Here is a 15,279-nt window from a genome sequence, read left to right as displayed (position 1 = left end):
TACAAGACCTACTTCTGAATTTGTAAACAAATTAAATAACGAAGGGAGAAGAAGAATTTAACTCCCCCAATGTTTCAGAGAGGAACAAATTTCAATAAAATACAAAGCCAATGAAATAGTATTTACAACATTGTAGGAGGGAATAAAGATATGAGAGGGGGAAATGAATGGTTTACTAAATCTAAATGTGATCTAACAAATTGAAGAGCGTAGTGCAAAAACACGACAAGGCACACTTTTATCGAAAAGGAATTTTCCATGTATCGCTAAGTGGCAGAATTTTCTGAAGAATCACTTTGATGGATCGGTTCTGAACAGCCGAGCAGCTGAAGTCATGTCAACAAATTTGTCAGTGATTTACGAAGACGTGTGTATAAGAAGATTGTTTGAATTCGGATATTTGAATTGTGTACCGCCTGCAAATAGGAGCTTCCCAATAACATTAATTGCTAATGGGTCAATGTTAAATTACGAAGGTGAAGTGACGAAGCTATTTTTACCGACACAAGAAAAATACACGTTTTGGTTCTGCAAAATAAGGGCATTTCTGTTGTAGATGAGACAATGTGATAAGCCACGGAAATTTTCAAATTGTAACACTAACTTATCTTTGACATCTTTAAATTGTAGTTATTCTTATTCCTCTGGTAAAATATATATGAAATTAAATATATTATATGTAATTTTTGCTTTATTTAGTAGAATATTATTTTATAGGATTTAACAAAATGTAAACAAAGCCCCGAGTAAACTTGGATGTTCTGTCTGGTAATGTTTGTGCAGTAAACCCTTCATTATAATGATAACAAACATACGACCAATGTACCAATTTTACAATTATGGCACTTTCATGTTACATACAGTATGTCCCAAAAGTACCTCAACCCGAGGATTACTTATTAAATAATGTGTTAGTGTGGTAGGAATGCAAGAAGCACGAAGTGTTCTTATTACTCAAAATTATTTGCGAACGCAGTCGTATGAAGAAGTTAAACTGGAATATTACGTGCGGCTTCGTACTGATGCGGGCAACTACTTTTTAGCTCGTTAACCGTTTTCGCGATACTAAAGACAAAAGACGCACGGGATGAACCAAAAAAGTGCAGGACAATTTAAACTTTTTTTTTTGTAATGATGAACTTCGGTTTGCTGGACTTGAAGGACACCGTGTAATTATTATTGATCTGATACATTATTTTGGTTAAATGAGATGCTTTGTCCAAAATTCTGCTTATTTTTCCTCTAACACAAGTCATCAAGAATGTCAGAGGGATTCAGGAGGGTTTAAAATAAAATGGTCTGCACCAGGTACTTGCCTATGCTGATGATGTCAATTTGCTGGGGGATGTTGTGTGGGTACCATAACCAAGAATACAGAAAGTGTCCTAGAGGCTAGCAAGGACATAAGTCTAAAGGTAAATGTAGACAAAAATAAATACATGGTCGTAGTACATCAGTAGCAGTGGCGGAACATAATTAAAAGTTACACATCATTTGAAAATGTTTCAAATGTAAGTATCTGGGAACAACAATAACAAATAGAAATGAGGTCCATGAAGAAGTTAAGAGTAGAATACATTCGGGGAACGCTTGAATTTATCGAGTTCAAAAATTTTGCCTGTTGTCTTGTATGGTTGTGAAACATGGTCTCTTACTTTGAAGGAAGAACGTAGATTACAAATGTTTGAAAACGGTGTTCAGGAGGATATTTCGACCTAGGACGTATATAGTAAGTGGGGAATTTAGGATATTTTATAAACAAGAGCTGCGTGAGTTGTACGAGTCACCTAGCATAATAAGGATAGTGAAATGTACGAAGGTCCGATGGGCTGGATATGCAGCACGAATGGGGGAGGCAAGTGGTGAGTCCAGAGTTTTTGTGTGAAATCCTTCTGGAAAACGATAACTGGGCAGACCAAGAGGGGATGGGAGGGTAATATCAAGGTGATCTTATGGAGGCAATTCTCAAGACTAAGAATGGGGTCAGCCTGTCTCTTTGTACGGACAACGACGGAGACTTGTTCCCCTGTTGACCACAAGATTTGCTCTCTGCACATCTTTTATTTCCCTTAGCAATCTGCACCGGGGTTGTGTGACGTAATGGAGAGAAAAATTATACGTTTTATTCGGAGCAATGAAACAGTCGGAACTGCAGACAGCTGACTGGCGGATCAGATTTAAGATTTGAAGGGAAATTTTTATTGTGCCCTGACTGTCCTAATTGAAGGGAATCAAGAGTGCACAACACTATCATATAAATAATTATGTTATTGTTATATTTTCATGAGGTTGGAGGACGACTTAGGCAAATAACGACAGCTGAATTTATGATTTAAGGAGAACTGATAAGTATAATTCACAAATAAACTAAGTAAGTGTATGCTGGGGGCCGCAGAGATGAAGACTGCAATTTTTATCGTTAGTCATGAAGGTCGAATATAGACTGAAAAATAAATCTCGATAAGATTTAGCTGGGACAATCGCTTACAACGGAGTATACGATAATCTGAATAGAAGTAGAATTTTCGCGAAAGGTCTAATGGAAAGTTATGATAATATATCACAGCCAGTGGGAGCAATGTAAAGAAATCACAGGAATACTCTTTTCGTAATAGAAGAGGAATCCTAACCTCTTAATATCGATATGACAGACGTTAAATACAATTCCGTATGCAGTTATCAGGTAATGAATTCCAAAAAATTAAGAATTGCATAATTTTTCAAAGAAATTAAACGCCTACAAAGAAACTTAACTTAAATCTGCCAACGTGAAATGACGCGTGGAAATTACATCGGAAGGCTGAGAAAACAAACGGTTTACAGAATTTAATTATTTACTTGCTGACGAAAATTTGGAAATTGAAAAGGAATATTTATGTAGGCCTCGATGAATGAATTGCGTTTTGAAGTGTTAACAAACGTAGACGTCGAATGCGACAGTGAAATACGAAATTGTGACGTGGATCCTAAATTGGATAAACGGCCGAAATTTGATACCAGAACACACGAAATTTTTATGACCTCTGCAGAGATTTACAAAATTTGACAACCAAAGGAAGAACTTGAATGTACAGTGGGAGGATCACGATAATCAAGAATAATGGGAGAGAAATGATGCAGATGTAAATTTACCGACAAGAGCTCACTCACAGTTAGGCTGGTTTCTTGTTGCCTATTTCAGGGGAGAGGTGGGGACATATAAATGGAAAAACTGCAACTTGATGGTATTTGGGGAAACACAAGATATTCAGAGTGCAAATTGATCAACAAGCAGTGGATGATGTTCGGTCTTCTGGCCTGAAAAGAAATCTGAATTTCAAGTGTAACTTCGTCGGAGAATGAGCAGTGTTCAATGTTGAAGGTTTCGGTGAAGAGCGAATTTGTCCCTGTCATCCTAATGAAGTGGCTGCTGAAACCTTCCCTGTCCCCTCCCTTCCTAGCCACGTGGTCGCTAGCCCGGGGTAAAGGCGGAATTTCGAAGTTGTTATGAAATATCTAAAACGTATTTATGATGACACAGAGTCAGGGAGTAAGGCGCATTGTGGGAAATACACGACCCTCATACCAAGGATAATCCTGTGACCTGGCGGCTTACTTCTCTTAGTAACAGTAAAATAGGCCGTGGCTAGTGATTAAAAGAGGATTTAGGGAGATTGGTTATTAAATATTGTGGGGTCGTGGGCAAAGATGGAGGAATGTTAGCGAGAAAGGAACGGGTAAGAAATTTAGTCTTTGGAAACTGTTGCTTGTTGCTAGGTAATGGGCCGAGTGGAGGAACATGCGAGGAGTAGTTCCCCAAGTTACCTTTTACAGATTATGTGGTGCTCTGACGGAACGGAATTTGCAAATCCAAGCCCAGAGCTACTATAATTTTTTTCTTGATGCTAGGCATTTGTGGAATGAATTTATATTTCATTTTAAAAAAAGGGTTAGAGATACAAGTGTGAAGATTTGTATTAAAGGACGGAACTAAATCGAAAAAGGAATGTCTGTCTAAGAGGCTTCTTAACTACTTTTTATAGCCCACAGTGCGTAACGTTGAAAAAGTGGAGGAATTGAAAAGCATTGAATTTGGGGGTCAGAAATACTGTAATCATGGACGAAGGAATTTGCCTAGATTAACAGGTAAACATGAAGAAAGTGGCAGTGTTTCCCCCCTTAATTGAATAGGTCGTTGCTTCTGAGTTATTCTAGTCATGCCACCACCACCCACTGCCGTATTAAAAGGAGGCTTCCTAATTTCCCCTGAAGATAACATCCAGAAACCAACATTTCATGACGCTGCTTATTCCAGTAAGCCGAAGTTACACATTGAAAAAGCCAGTTGCTGCTTACTGTAATGGAGAATCAGTGGCTGCGATGTTTCTGCAGGCTGTTTCATTCCACTACAGGAAGCATTGAGGATGATTCTTCTTCGCCGCTCTGTTCTGGCTGCATCCACGCATGTTTCCTCACACAATTCTTCTCTTCCGTTGGCCTCCGCCGTCTTCAGCACTGAGGACGTGCCTCCTCTTCTGTGGTTTCCTCGGGTTCTGCTGATGCGTTGCTATCTGCAGAACCCGATCTTCTGTGACCACCCCTCGTGCTGGTATCAGAATCCTCAGAATCGTCTCTGGGATCCTCGAGGGGTGATCGGTGTCACATGCAGGGTCTGCAAATGAAAAATTCTTAATCGCATTTTATGTTCATGGGACAATCAAACTTACTCTTAATACATTAACGTGTGAAAATTGTTGTTTTAGCCCACCTCATTATATTTTGTGCTGACAACTGGTTTAATATTCTTTGAAGACTGCGCCTAATATTTTGATGTTTTTTCAATTAAAACTAAAGAACTTTTATCATAATTCAGCTTTCTCTTTCGTAATGTTAGTACGATTCAGTTTAATGAAGTAAGTGGGACGTGTGTGAGGCAGTGGTGAATACTTTGACCACGCGTGGCGCTGGCGATGGAAGACAGCACGAGATATTTCAGACAGTGTTATAAACGCGTACAAAGAAACTTTTACTCTGGAAAGGGATACTTGTTCACGAGTATATAAGTTATATTTATATAATATAATATTGTACACAAATTCACAAAACTTGAAATTAATTACGTAACTCGAAACAATAAATTTTACAAGCAGATGAAGCAGTTATTTGAGTTTAATATCGAGGTCAGAGGCTGAGAGACACAGAGAAAACACAAAGTGCGAAGTTGATGTAGTAAAGTTGCTCAGTGAGCAGTTGTCTTATGCAGTGGAAGCATTTTTGGGTGGAGGTACTCAGATCAGACATGGGTGTTCTGTACGACGGTATTGTAACATTCTACAGGAGTTCCGTATTAAAATCCTAATTTCTCTGCAGTTTTCTGTTGAATCTCCATACAAAATTTGTTTGAATTCTGCTCTGACCAAACTTCAATGCGGGTGGCAATACAAACTAGAAGACCGACATCGACACGGACGGAGTTCCACTGTCTGGGCACATCTGATATTTTGCAAGTGTTGGGGAACTGGATGTAAGCAGGTCGCTTAGTTCCGAAATTAAATAAGATATCTCACCTGGTCCTTGATTGGTGGATTCAGGGATGCAGTCATGTGAGGAAGCCAATGGGGCACTTGACACCGGCGCTGTTGGATACTCAATCTGTTGACACGAAAACAGGAATCAGTTGCTTGTAGTAGTTTGTTCAACATTCTCCCTTTTTAGTGATTCTTTGCAGCAAAACCCAAGTTCGAGGCAACTGTTTTTGCAGTTAGCATTACGCACTCAACAGAACTGCCCCTTTGCACCATTTCAGACTGAATTAGTCTTCGATGCCACCTGCTGTTAAGTCGCGCGACTAGAGTCATTTTCAACCTGGAGGCCATTTCACCCTCGTCAGTATGAAAGATGATTTACCGACGAACTCAGCAACCCAGAGTTGCTTCAGTGCGAACACTGCCCAAATACTTAACAACGATCACAAGCGAATTTGAAATAAGAAAATGTAGCAGAAGACAAAAAAGGAACACGTCGGGTAAAACGGCGGTTTTATGGTCATTTTAGCTCCATTTGTTTTTTCTTGTTTACGACAATACGTAATATAACTTCGGGTAAGCTGCTCGACATTTGATGAGTACAGCGCGCCATGATTGGAGTAAGTTCCAGGTTGCCAGAGACGACCGAGATGTGTCTGTGGTCTTAATTTATTAATCTAGCATTTTTAATATTGTTGTGATATTCAAGCGACACAGCAAAAGAACTCTTTCTTGCAGAGCCTGAAAATGGTAAATATTGTCAGAGCCTACGAATGCTTCTCTAATAATTAATTATTTTCTTGCGTGTGTTGAAAGATGAGTAATAAAACATCATTTATCATGTGAGGCAAAAGTAGAGGATTTTTACTTAACTTTGTAACTTGCAATGCGTAAATTGTGTAGAATGAGGTACTGAGAAACTAATGTAGGTTAAGTGTTAACACTTACTGTGGTTGCACGCTCCAGGGAGGTCTCGTCCAAGGATGGCGACACAAATGAGAAGTTCTGCAATAGAAATTAGAAAAGTCACAGTTAAGCAAAATTTTTTTGTGTTGGAACGTCTTTACTGCGGCGTTTGTAAGACCAGAAAAATGCGTATTTGGAAAGAAGTTGATAAACTCGTATCTTCACTGTAAAACAGAGAGTAAGCCCATGAAAATAAAAATTCTCTCTGTCAAACCAGAGTTACGGTGCACAAATATCGGCAAAGGCCTAATAATGACATCAGAATTATTACTGACTGTAACACCTCGAAGGGAACGTGACCCTCAGCCTCCGACACGTGTTCTAAGAGGGCCGGTAAGTAGCCTTGTTCTGATGCGACACGCAATAAAAGTAGGAAAATTACGTGTTCTCACCTTGAAAGGGTCGTCGCTCCTTGGACGCCAAGTGCCCGCTGACCGAGGGTCAGACGCCACCCCGAACTGGTTTTCATCGACATCATCGGCGCTGATGATGTCGAGATGTGGGAGGAAGGGTGGTGATACCTTCTTCCCTCTCAGTTGAACCCAGTCGATGGTCTGTAGACAAAGCACAAGCATAACAGAGTGAAGAATTCTGGCGGAGCCGACAAGAGAACACCTCAGTTTGTTATAATTGCAGGGATTACGAAATTAAGTCTTCTGCGTTGATATAAATTGTTGATTTCTTTTTAAGTGTTTTGTAACGTCGCATTTACTGGGAGGAAAGTTTTAAGATGTCTAGTCGTGTCCATAAGATTTGTACATGAAAGAAATTTCAGATCAGATACCGTGAAACTTTTATATTACGGTTTGTTCTGGGATAACAATCAATTTTCTTTGCGTTGTCTGTCTCTTGGTCCCTCAATATGTCACTGAGCTCGAAATATTTCGTAGATGACAATTTGGATGCAAGGGGCCCTTGGCAATTTCCCTATGCGAAGGACTGCCTCCTGCTGGGAATGCAGACCGCAATTTTTATTTATTTACTGAAGTTTTGAAACAGTAGCAACTTCTAGAAACCTTGAAACTGCACTTTGCTTCCTTAGAAATACATTTTAGTCCCGATTGTCTGACCTTCAGTTATTCGACGTTCAATTTTATAGGACGTGCTCCATTTTGTAATCGGCCGACTCGGCGTCTTCTGGAATGAGTCGCACTTCCTGATCGAATTTTATGCACTCCGTCTCTTTAGAGTAATTTTTATTGCCTTCGATAAGACGAGCGGAAATCTACTTTAGTTTTTTAACTGAAGTTACCAATTTCTCATAACGAAGCGATTTCTTTCATTAAATGTCGAGCGAAAGAAGAAAGTAGTTTATTTTTTCCACGGAACAAACTTAAAGTCTTACAGAGACCAGACAAGCGTGGGGCTATGTAGGAAGTGGCGTCAGGAGCCTTACCATCGTCTTTTTCGATGGTCGTCTCAATTATCCGATCGTCCTTCGGGACTTTGGTTTCTTACGTCCAGGAAGAAGACAGTTCAGAACTGAAGGATTTCTGTACAATATTTTATGGTAACAGATTTGGGAAGACAACTTACGGCGTAGAAAGGATGGCTCTTGATTCCCTCGGCGCCCCTCGCTCCGCCGCCCAAGCGCATTCTAGGGTCCTTCACCAGCAGCCATGCTATGAGGTGCGACGCACATGGTGGGAAAAAAGGCGGGAAGACCGGCTCCTGAGTCAAAATTTTGCTGTAAAAGAGAATCGAATTAGTAAATCTGCCATTATGTTCCCTGTTAGTATTTCTTTGTTCCTTTAAATGACTTAATTATTCTAAGTGACCGAAATAGGTTTTGCAGGTTCATCTATAATAACATTTTGGGATGTTTATTTTTGTTTTCCGTTTCCTTCCCTGTCCCTCACATTTAATTGATTCCCTGTATAATCTTTTGTATCCGGTGTATTTCTGTCTGAATTTTGGTTTCTTCCATGAAGTTGATTCTCCGCGAACTTCAGTGGCATTAAAACGGATAACAACTGGTCCTCTGTTAGGGTCAAACTAATCTGTGTATTAGTTTGTTGAAAAAAATTGCTCTTCGCAAATAAGGAGACTCACGTAAACAATATCTGAATGTTGCTCCTTTCCTCAAAGGGCCTGGTGTAGGACAACATCTCGTACACGACAATTCCCATACTCCACCAATCAGCTGCCTGCAACAATTCAGATTAGGACAAGAGCTTTAATCAGCCACTCCCATTTCTTTGCACCCTCCAGAAACAGAAAGAATTGATGTACGCTCGGTAACTGATGCATATATTATGTAATTATAAGCAGCTGATATACACATAAATGCGTTACTCTTTAATGTTACTTTTTCTGTGTGAGATATGAGAAATATTTGCCTCATTATTGAATCTATATTTGTTGTAACGGACCTTCAGATTATTCCACTGGGATGCTGTATTTGTCTCAGTTACGTGAAAGTACGAAATTTTACATCTTCATGGAAGAAAACAGTTACCATGTCGTGTCCCATGCGCCGGATTACTTCGGGGGCCATATATTCTGGAGTACCGCTGCAGGAGTACGTTCTTTTATCCTGTTGATAAAAACAAGATTTTAAATAAGTTACATGTGACAGGAAATGAGACACAGAAACATTTCCCTAACTGTGGTACAAGAAAGAAAACTTTGAGGATTGCTAACACCCAAGGATGCACTTCAGACCCAGGCCTGTTCGTCTTCTGACGTCATAACATGTTTTTCCAACGTAATGCGTGTTGGCGTCTTTTTCATGGTCTTCCATTTTCTTACTCTCCAAAAACTTTCAACGTCAAATATGTGTCTGCGTTGCTTTTCGCCCTACTTAACTGGCACAGTGTAATTCCGAAAATTTATCCATTAGGAATACTCGGTGAGCTGAATGTTTCACGTATTTTCTAGGTCCCAGCATTTGTGATTTAAGTTCCTTGCCCAAAGTAAGACACGCGTTTCACAGCCATACAAAACACGTGGTAAAACCATGCATCTTGATGTTTAATGTTTTGCAAGTGGGTAAGATACTTAATAGTGGAAGTATTTGTGGAATTTTAAACAGCAAATTACAGGCAACATGCAATGCTGTAGGTAATAAAATCTGCGCTTGTTAGTTGAAACCCTCAGAATCTGAGAACTTGCGATGTCCCTGTTAAATGTAAGTACAAGAGAAGTGCTCTCTGAATATGGGTGCCCACATTTCAGATATTTCCATTTTTATTGTTCTGATAGTCTGAGTGCCTTCAAAGAGTTACTCCCTGATGGAGAGAGAGAGATCCACTCATCCGCTACATTCCAGCCAAGTCAGCGAATTAAAGTGACAGAATAAAGCGGTTGGCACTAAGCTTACCTCCTGATCAGACGGAAACTCCTTCGACAGACCGAAATCCGTCAGAAGAACATGGCCCTCGGCGTCCAGAAGGATGTTCTCCGGCTTCACGTCCCGGTGAACGATTCCCAACTGAAAGAAACGAATGAACACGTCTCAAGAGCAGTGGGGAGAAGGAAACGCATTTTGCATTTTCGATATGTGCATTTATTATGTATTCTTTGCAGTTGATTTAAAGACGATGTTAGTATATGGGTTAAATGGCATTGGGCTTCGTAGATCGATCTTAATTACACGCCGTGCATTTTAATTAACTATTTCTCATGTTTCAGCTTAGGTAACTACAGAAATTATGATTATGAATGTTCTATTACACTGAATTGAGAGATATGAAAGTTGTAAAATGAACTTTTCTGGTTACTGAGAATTACTTGGCGGCTAAGTATTCAGACATGACAGAACTAACCAAAGTCCTTGCTTACTAATCCTGGGAGCATTCTTCAGAAGAAACAAGCTAAAATTTAGGTATTAGCACTTGTTGTGAATTTAGATATTTCTCACAGAAATTAAAAATGATTCGACGTACTGTGAAAAAATAAAGGGAATTTGAAGAGAATTCTATAGCCCTGAAGTCAGTAAGTGTTATGCTGTTCAGTGGGAGTGCTGGTTGCCTACCTCGTGCAGGTGCTGGAGGGCCAGGATGACTTCAGCGGAGAAGAATCTTGTTTCATTCTCCGTAAGCCTGCCTCGCTGTTCCAGCAGTTCAACGAAGTCTTTTCCTGCGACGTAATCTGCAACAATAAAGACGAGATCGCGTTGTTGTGAGGACTCTTAGGCCACTGAATGCTGATGTATTGTATGTTTAATTCGGCAACTGTATAATTACAAATCGAAGCTCTGCAGAAGACTAAAAAGTGAAATATTTAGCGGAAAGCGAAGGATTATTCGGCAAACGGGGTACGTATGAGGACCTTACACATTTAGTTACTGTGATGTTTCGTTTGATGTACTCACCCATTACGAGATGAAGGCGTTCATTCGACTGAAACGCGTAGTGCAGCTGCACTAGGAACGGACAGTCACGTGTTTTTTCAAACACGCGACGCTCCGTCCACGCGTGGTCGATTTCCTTTCTCTTCAGTGATGTCTTCATGCTCTTCATTGCGTAAAGTTTACCGGCGTCACTGCCGTCCTTTTTCCTCGCCAGGTAAACTTCGCCAAACCCTGTAACAGAATCTCAGTTGTATTTCATCTTGATATCTGTACAGGTACGGGCTTTTTTTTTTCGATACCAAAACTTCGCGATGAATATAAAATTCATAAATACGTGGTTCGTCTTCTCTTTAAAAGCTCTAAAACTCTCTCCGGCAGGTCAAGCCCTTGTGCTCAGGATATTACTAAATTATATTGTTTCCTGCGTGGTGACAGAAAGAAGATGAAATACCGTTTAGGTCTGTGAGATTTCATGATTGCAACTTTTATCGTTAAAGTGCTTACTTGGAGTGGTCTTTGACCCATTCGCGAGCTGTCTGCATAATTTGATTAACTCTAACTGCGTTTTCAGATGTCTCCGCAATTAAATGTTGGCATTTCGTAAATGATCCACCTTTTAACATTTTTTAGCATTCATGAATAGAAGCAGAATATGGCCTACACAATTCTTAAGATCCCTAATTCTGATTTCGTTAAAGTAAAAGGAAATGTACATTGTGCATAAGAAGAACTTCCTCTCGTGTTTATCACTTCCGATGTTACGGCATTTCGATTCAGTGTAAACCAGAACGCGACAATAGAATGACGATAACATTAATAAGAGAAAATAGGCCACAGACACGTCTTTCTTGTTATTTCACTGCCGATTAAGTTGCATTACACTTGATCATGGGCTAGGAAGGACGCTCTAAAATGCTGATCTTCTTCTCTGCCTACTTAATAGATGCATTAATGATGCAGAAAACAGGTCCGTGTTTTGTAAGCAGAGAAATGCACGGGTAATCGGCCGACTGTTAACAGGAAGTTGTACTTACCTCCTGCTCCTAGACGTTTGATGATCTTGAAGTCGTTTTGGCGGACATGTTGAGGCCCTGTAACAAATATCATAATTATTGGCATGTGCTAATATACAATAAAAATGTAAAGGTATCCTGCCGCACGCCATGTAGGCGCTTGGGTGGGGTGAGACGAGGTATAGCTCCTACTTATTCTTAACCTCGGCACCAGATGGGGGTGAGTGCTCAGTACCCCGGTATCTATTGGAGAGGAGGCTGGGTGGTAAGTGGGCCCAAGAGCCGGTCTTTACGGAGGGGCTAGAGGAAAAATCCTCTGCCCCTGTCAGGGATCGAATCCCGGTTGTCCAGTCCGCAGTCAGTCACTGCACTGACTGAGCTAGCTCAGTTCCCGTCTTTAATTTACAGGCTTAATTAAAATAATTTACTCTTTTTTTACTCTACAATCCTGAGGATTGTTCGCCACCCCCATTACGGGGTTAGTCTTACGAAGATACCAAGGCCTTGCCCTCCGTGGTCATTCTTTATCCACCAGACTGGAAGAGAAGGGACGCGGATAAACATCCATGGCTGGAGTGGGACTCGAACCCACGGTCGCAACAACGAGAACCATGCCTCAGACCGCTTGGCTACGGAGGCTGAAATCTACATTTTAAACCTCGCAATTCGCCTTTTGAAAATAGTGTTTATTGTAATCAAGGGGGAAACTACCCCTCAGATAGTTTTGTCTGCTTCCCGGCCTCTCAAGTTCCTAACCCCACTCTTATGCAGTATATTAAATATTTGCCATACGTAGGCGTTATTATACAGTTTAATTATGTTATTATATTTGTAAATTTGCAGAACAGCTGCGTTGCTGTGTTTATTTATATTTTTAGCCGCTTAAAGTGCATTGTCATTTGAGTGATATATACGGAAGTCACTTATCAAGAGCTTCGTGCAACCTGAAATGAGAGACTAAAATTTGTTCTTGAAAGTCTGGAATAATTATAATATTTTAAGATGGCTGTCTTCTGGGTTGTAGCGCCGTGTAATCTGGTAGAAGTTTACCGACGTTTCAGAGGTCTTTGCTGCCGCCATAATCAGGGCGATGGAGGCAGCAAGGACCTCTGAAACGTCACTAACCATCTACCAGATTACACGGCGCTACAACCCAGAAGACAGTTTTCTTCAGAATCAGCACTGCGAAAACTTCGAATCCTACAAATGATAATATTAATTTCTGCATATAATTATTCATAAACAGCCCATTTGAACTTAGCTACTCCGACACATGCAGAGTAGTTTGTCAGCTGGATGGAAATTATTATGTTTGTAACTCGCGGGTGTGAACTGAAGGAATGCTTAACAATGCCCGTTTTCACTTCGTTGTAATTTGTCTTCCGCTTAAAGTGGATAGTGACACTTGCAATCTGACAGGTGATGTGCTTTAAAAGACAAGAAATACAAACTCGCAAAAGAATCTAAAAGGCATCATGACAATTTGAGGCGCCGTGCCGATGAAATGCTTGTATATGGGCAGGCCAGTGAAATACGCGTATATTTAACATCGTTATAAGGCAACAATTGAAAAATAATAGTAAGACAAAACTGTGATCGCAGTAGAGTAATATGTCAAAGTCTATATAAAACATCACGTCTTTACAGTCTGTTGTTTAAAGGCAATGCTGAATCATTCCTTGTAAAACAGAATTAAAACGAAATGTTTAAGGACACAGACCGTTTTCAACTGCACATTGTTGTATAAATCTCTGTCAGAAACTCAATAGCATCCCAATATGATTTATCCTAGTTCCGATTGTTAATTCCATCTTCTTCGGAATGGGAACATTTGGTTAAAGAGTTTACCTAACTTTAAATGCAATGCACGGTAAGAAAAGATTTATTTAAATATAATCAGAGTACAGACATGATTGTGTCGTGGCAGTGACCTTCTGAAAAAACTGGGGTTTGTAAATGTTATTAAAGAGGCAATATTCATCCACTGGTTTGTTCCTAATACGGCTACTACAAAATGAAAACGCTCACCTTTAAGATTAACTTTGTTTATGAGACATTCAACTCTGGGCTTGTAAGACGGTGCCTTAGGGCCACGGTGTTTGGAGGCCTTGGCCATATTTTGTTCAATGCTAGTGCGAAAACTAACAAAATGCAGAAGACTTGTTTGTGTGCTATCAGCAGATTAAATCATGTAACTTCGGACGATAAGATTATTAGTGAATAACAAATTAGTAATTGTAAGGAAGTTTTTATGAATGAGTGTTTGTGTTCTGTCACAGTAATTGTTCCCCGTGAGATAATCATCTCCAGAAGAAAATATACAATTCACACGGGAATTTATTTAATTTATGTTAAGTTCTAAAAACCTATATGGACCGGCTTTAATGTGACGTAACGAAACACAGGGAAGAAGCCAAACATAACCTTATCCTAATACAATTTTCTCGCTGAATTTATTATATAACTGGTGCATTATTAGTCACAAATCTTGCTTATTGCATAATTGAACATCTGTCAGAACCTTTTCCCAAGTGATTTATTATTATCATCCAATCTAAACGTCGGAAATAGAATTCAGTTACGTAATAAAATGTTTAATGTAATTTCACCTTAATCAACAATTGAAAGGCCTGGTATTCCTAGTAACTCTCGACACAATAAGTAAGACACAGAATCATATTTATCATCGTTTATAAACTAGAAACTAATAAATACATTTAAATGAAAACTACATACCGGTACTTGAATAACAGCCAACATCAGGTTCCATGATATCCATTGCTGTTGTAATTCACTATTCACAAATGTTTACACTAAACACTGTTTTAAGAAAACTACAGATTAAATACCTTATTTTAAAACTAACTAAATGACTTAAATGCACTATTATATAGTTTTTAATCTGAAATTGACTGTGAGAAATCCTAACGGTTCGCACAGGTTGCAATCAAAAATATGACTGACGTATCACAACGCAAGTCCGGTCAAAGAAGTTTGAAGCACGCAGTGTGACTCAATTGTTTTAAACGTCTGAAAGAAGAGTAGGCCATCTTTAATCTCTGACTGCCTGTACGTATATAACTAGAAATTTTCTAGCTCCTTTCCAAGACGACCTGGAATTATCGTAGGTTATGTATGCATCTAAATGACATATGAAATCCAAATGTGAGGTTTTTATAGATATAACGTTTTGACGACAGTAAATATGTCGTTGATAGTCTTGTGAGTTTTAAGGTCGTGTGGACTTGCGGATTTAATGATTATGGTTCGTATTCTTATTTAAACCCATTTTAAGCACGGAAGTTGTCAAAATAATTTTTAAAAATGATGTGTCTGCGTCTCAGATAACAGAACGTGTATCCATTGCCAAGATGATTTCTCTAATGCTGTTTAGAGAAATAATCGTTGTTTGTTGTGATAATATTTCTAAACCCACAATTAAATTCTGTGTGTTTAAACAAAAAATGCATAAAGGATCTAACATTTGTTAAGTGTATAGCTT

At 39.4% G+C, this 15,279-nt stretch overlaps 1 protein-coding gene across 1 annotated transcript; it reads right to left on the bottom strand.

The window, feature by feature from the left end:
* Positions 1 to 673: 673 nt before the first annotated feature.
* Positions 674 to 14,736, bottom strand: LOC147872791 (ribosomal protein S6 kinase alpha-5-like). The gene is made up of 13 exons (XM_087354951.1): positions 14,514 to 14,736; positions 11,799 to 11,855; positions 10,786 to 10,995; positions 10,447 to 10,562; positions 9,793 to 9,903; positions 8,929 to 9,006; positions 8,523 to 8,617; positions 8,007 to 8,157; positions 6,863 to 7,024; positions 6,453 to 6,509; positions 5,547 to 5,631; positions 4,336 to 4,651; positions 674 to 3,297 (listed from the first exon to the last, which is right to left on the bottom strand). The coding sequence occupies exons 1-12, from the start codon at positions 14,554 to 14,556 to the stop codon at positions 4,452 to 4,454; spliced, it is 1,365 nt and encodes a 454-aa protein (XP_087211077.1). The 5' UTR covers positions 14,557 to 14,736; the 3' UTR covers positions 674 to 3,297; positions 4,336 to 4,451.
* Positions 14,737 to 15,279: the final 543 nt, after the last annotated feature.

Source organism: Zootermopsis nevadensis, unplaced genomic scaffold (genome assembly GCF_977971745.1).
Source record: "Zootermopsis nevadensis isolate Lab colony 2312 unplaced genomic scaffold, Znev_1.0 Znev_ptg000024l, whole genome shotgun sequence".
Taxonomy (NCBI): domain Eukaryota; kingdom Metazoa; phylum Arthropoda; class Insecta; order Blattodea; family Termopsidae; genus Zootermopsis; species Zootermopsis nevadensis.
The sequence above is the reverse complement of the archived record's forward strand: the minus strand, read 5'-3'. Positions and strand labels throughout refer to the sequence as shown.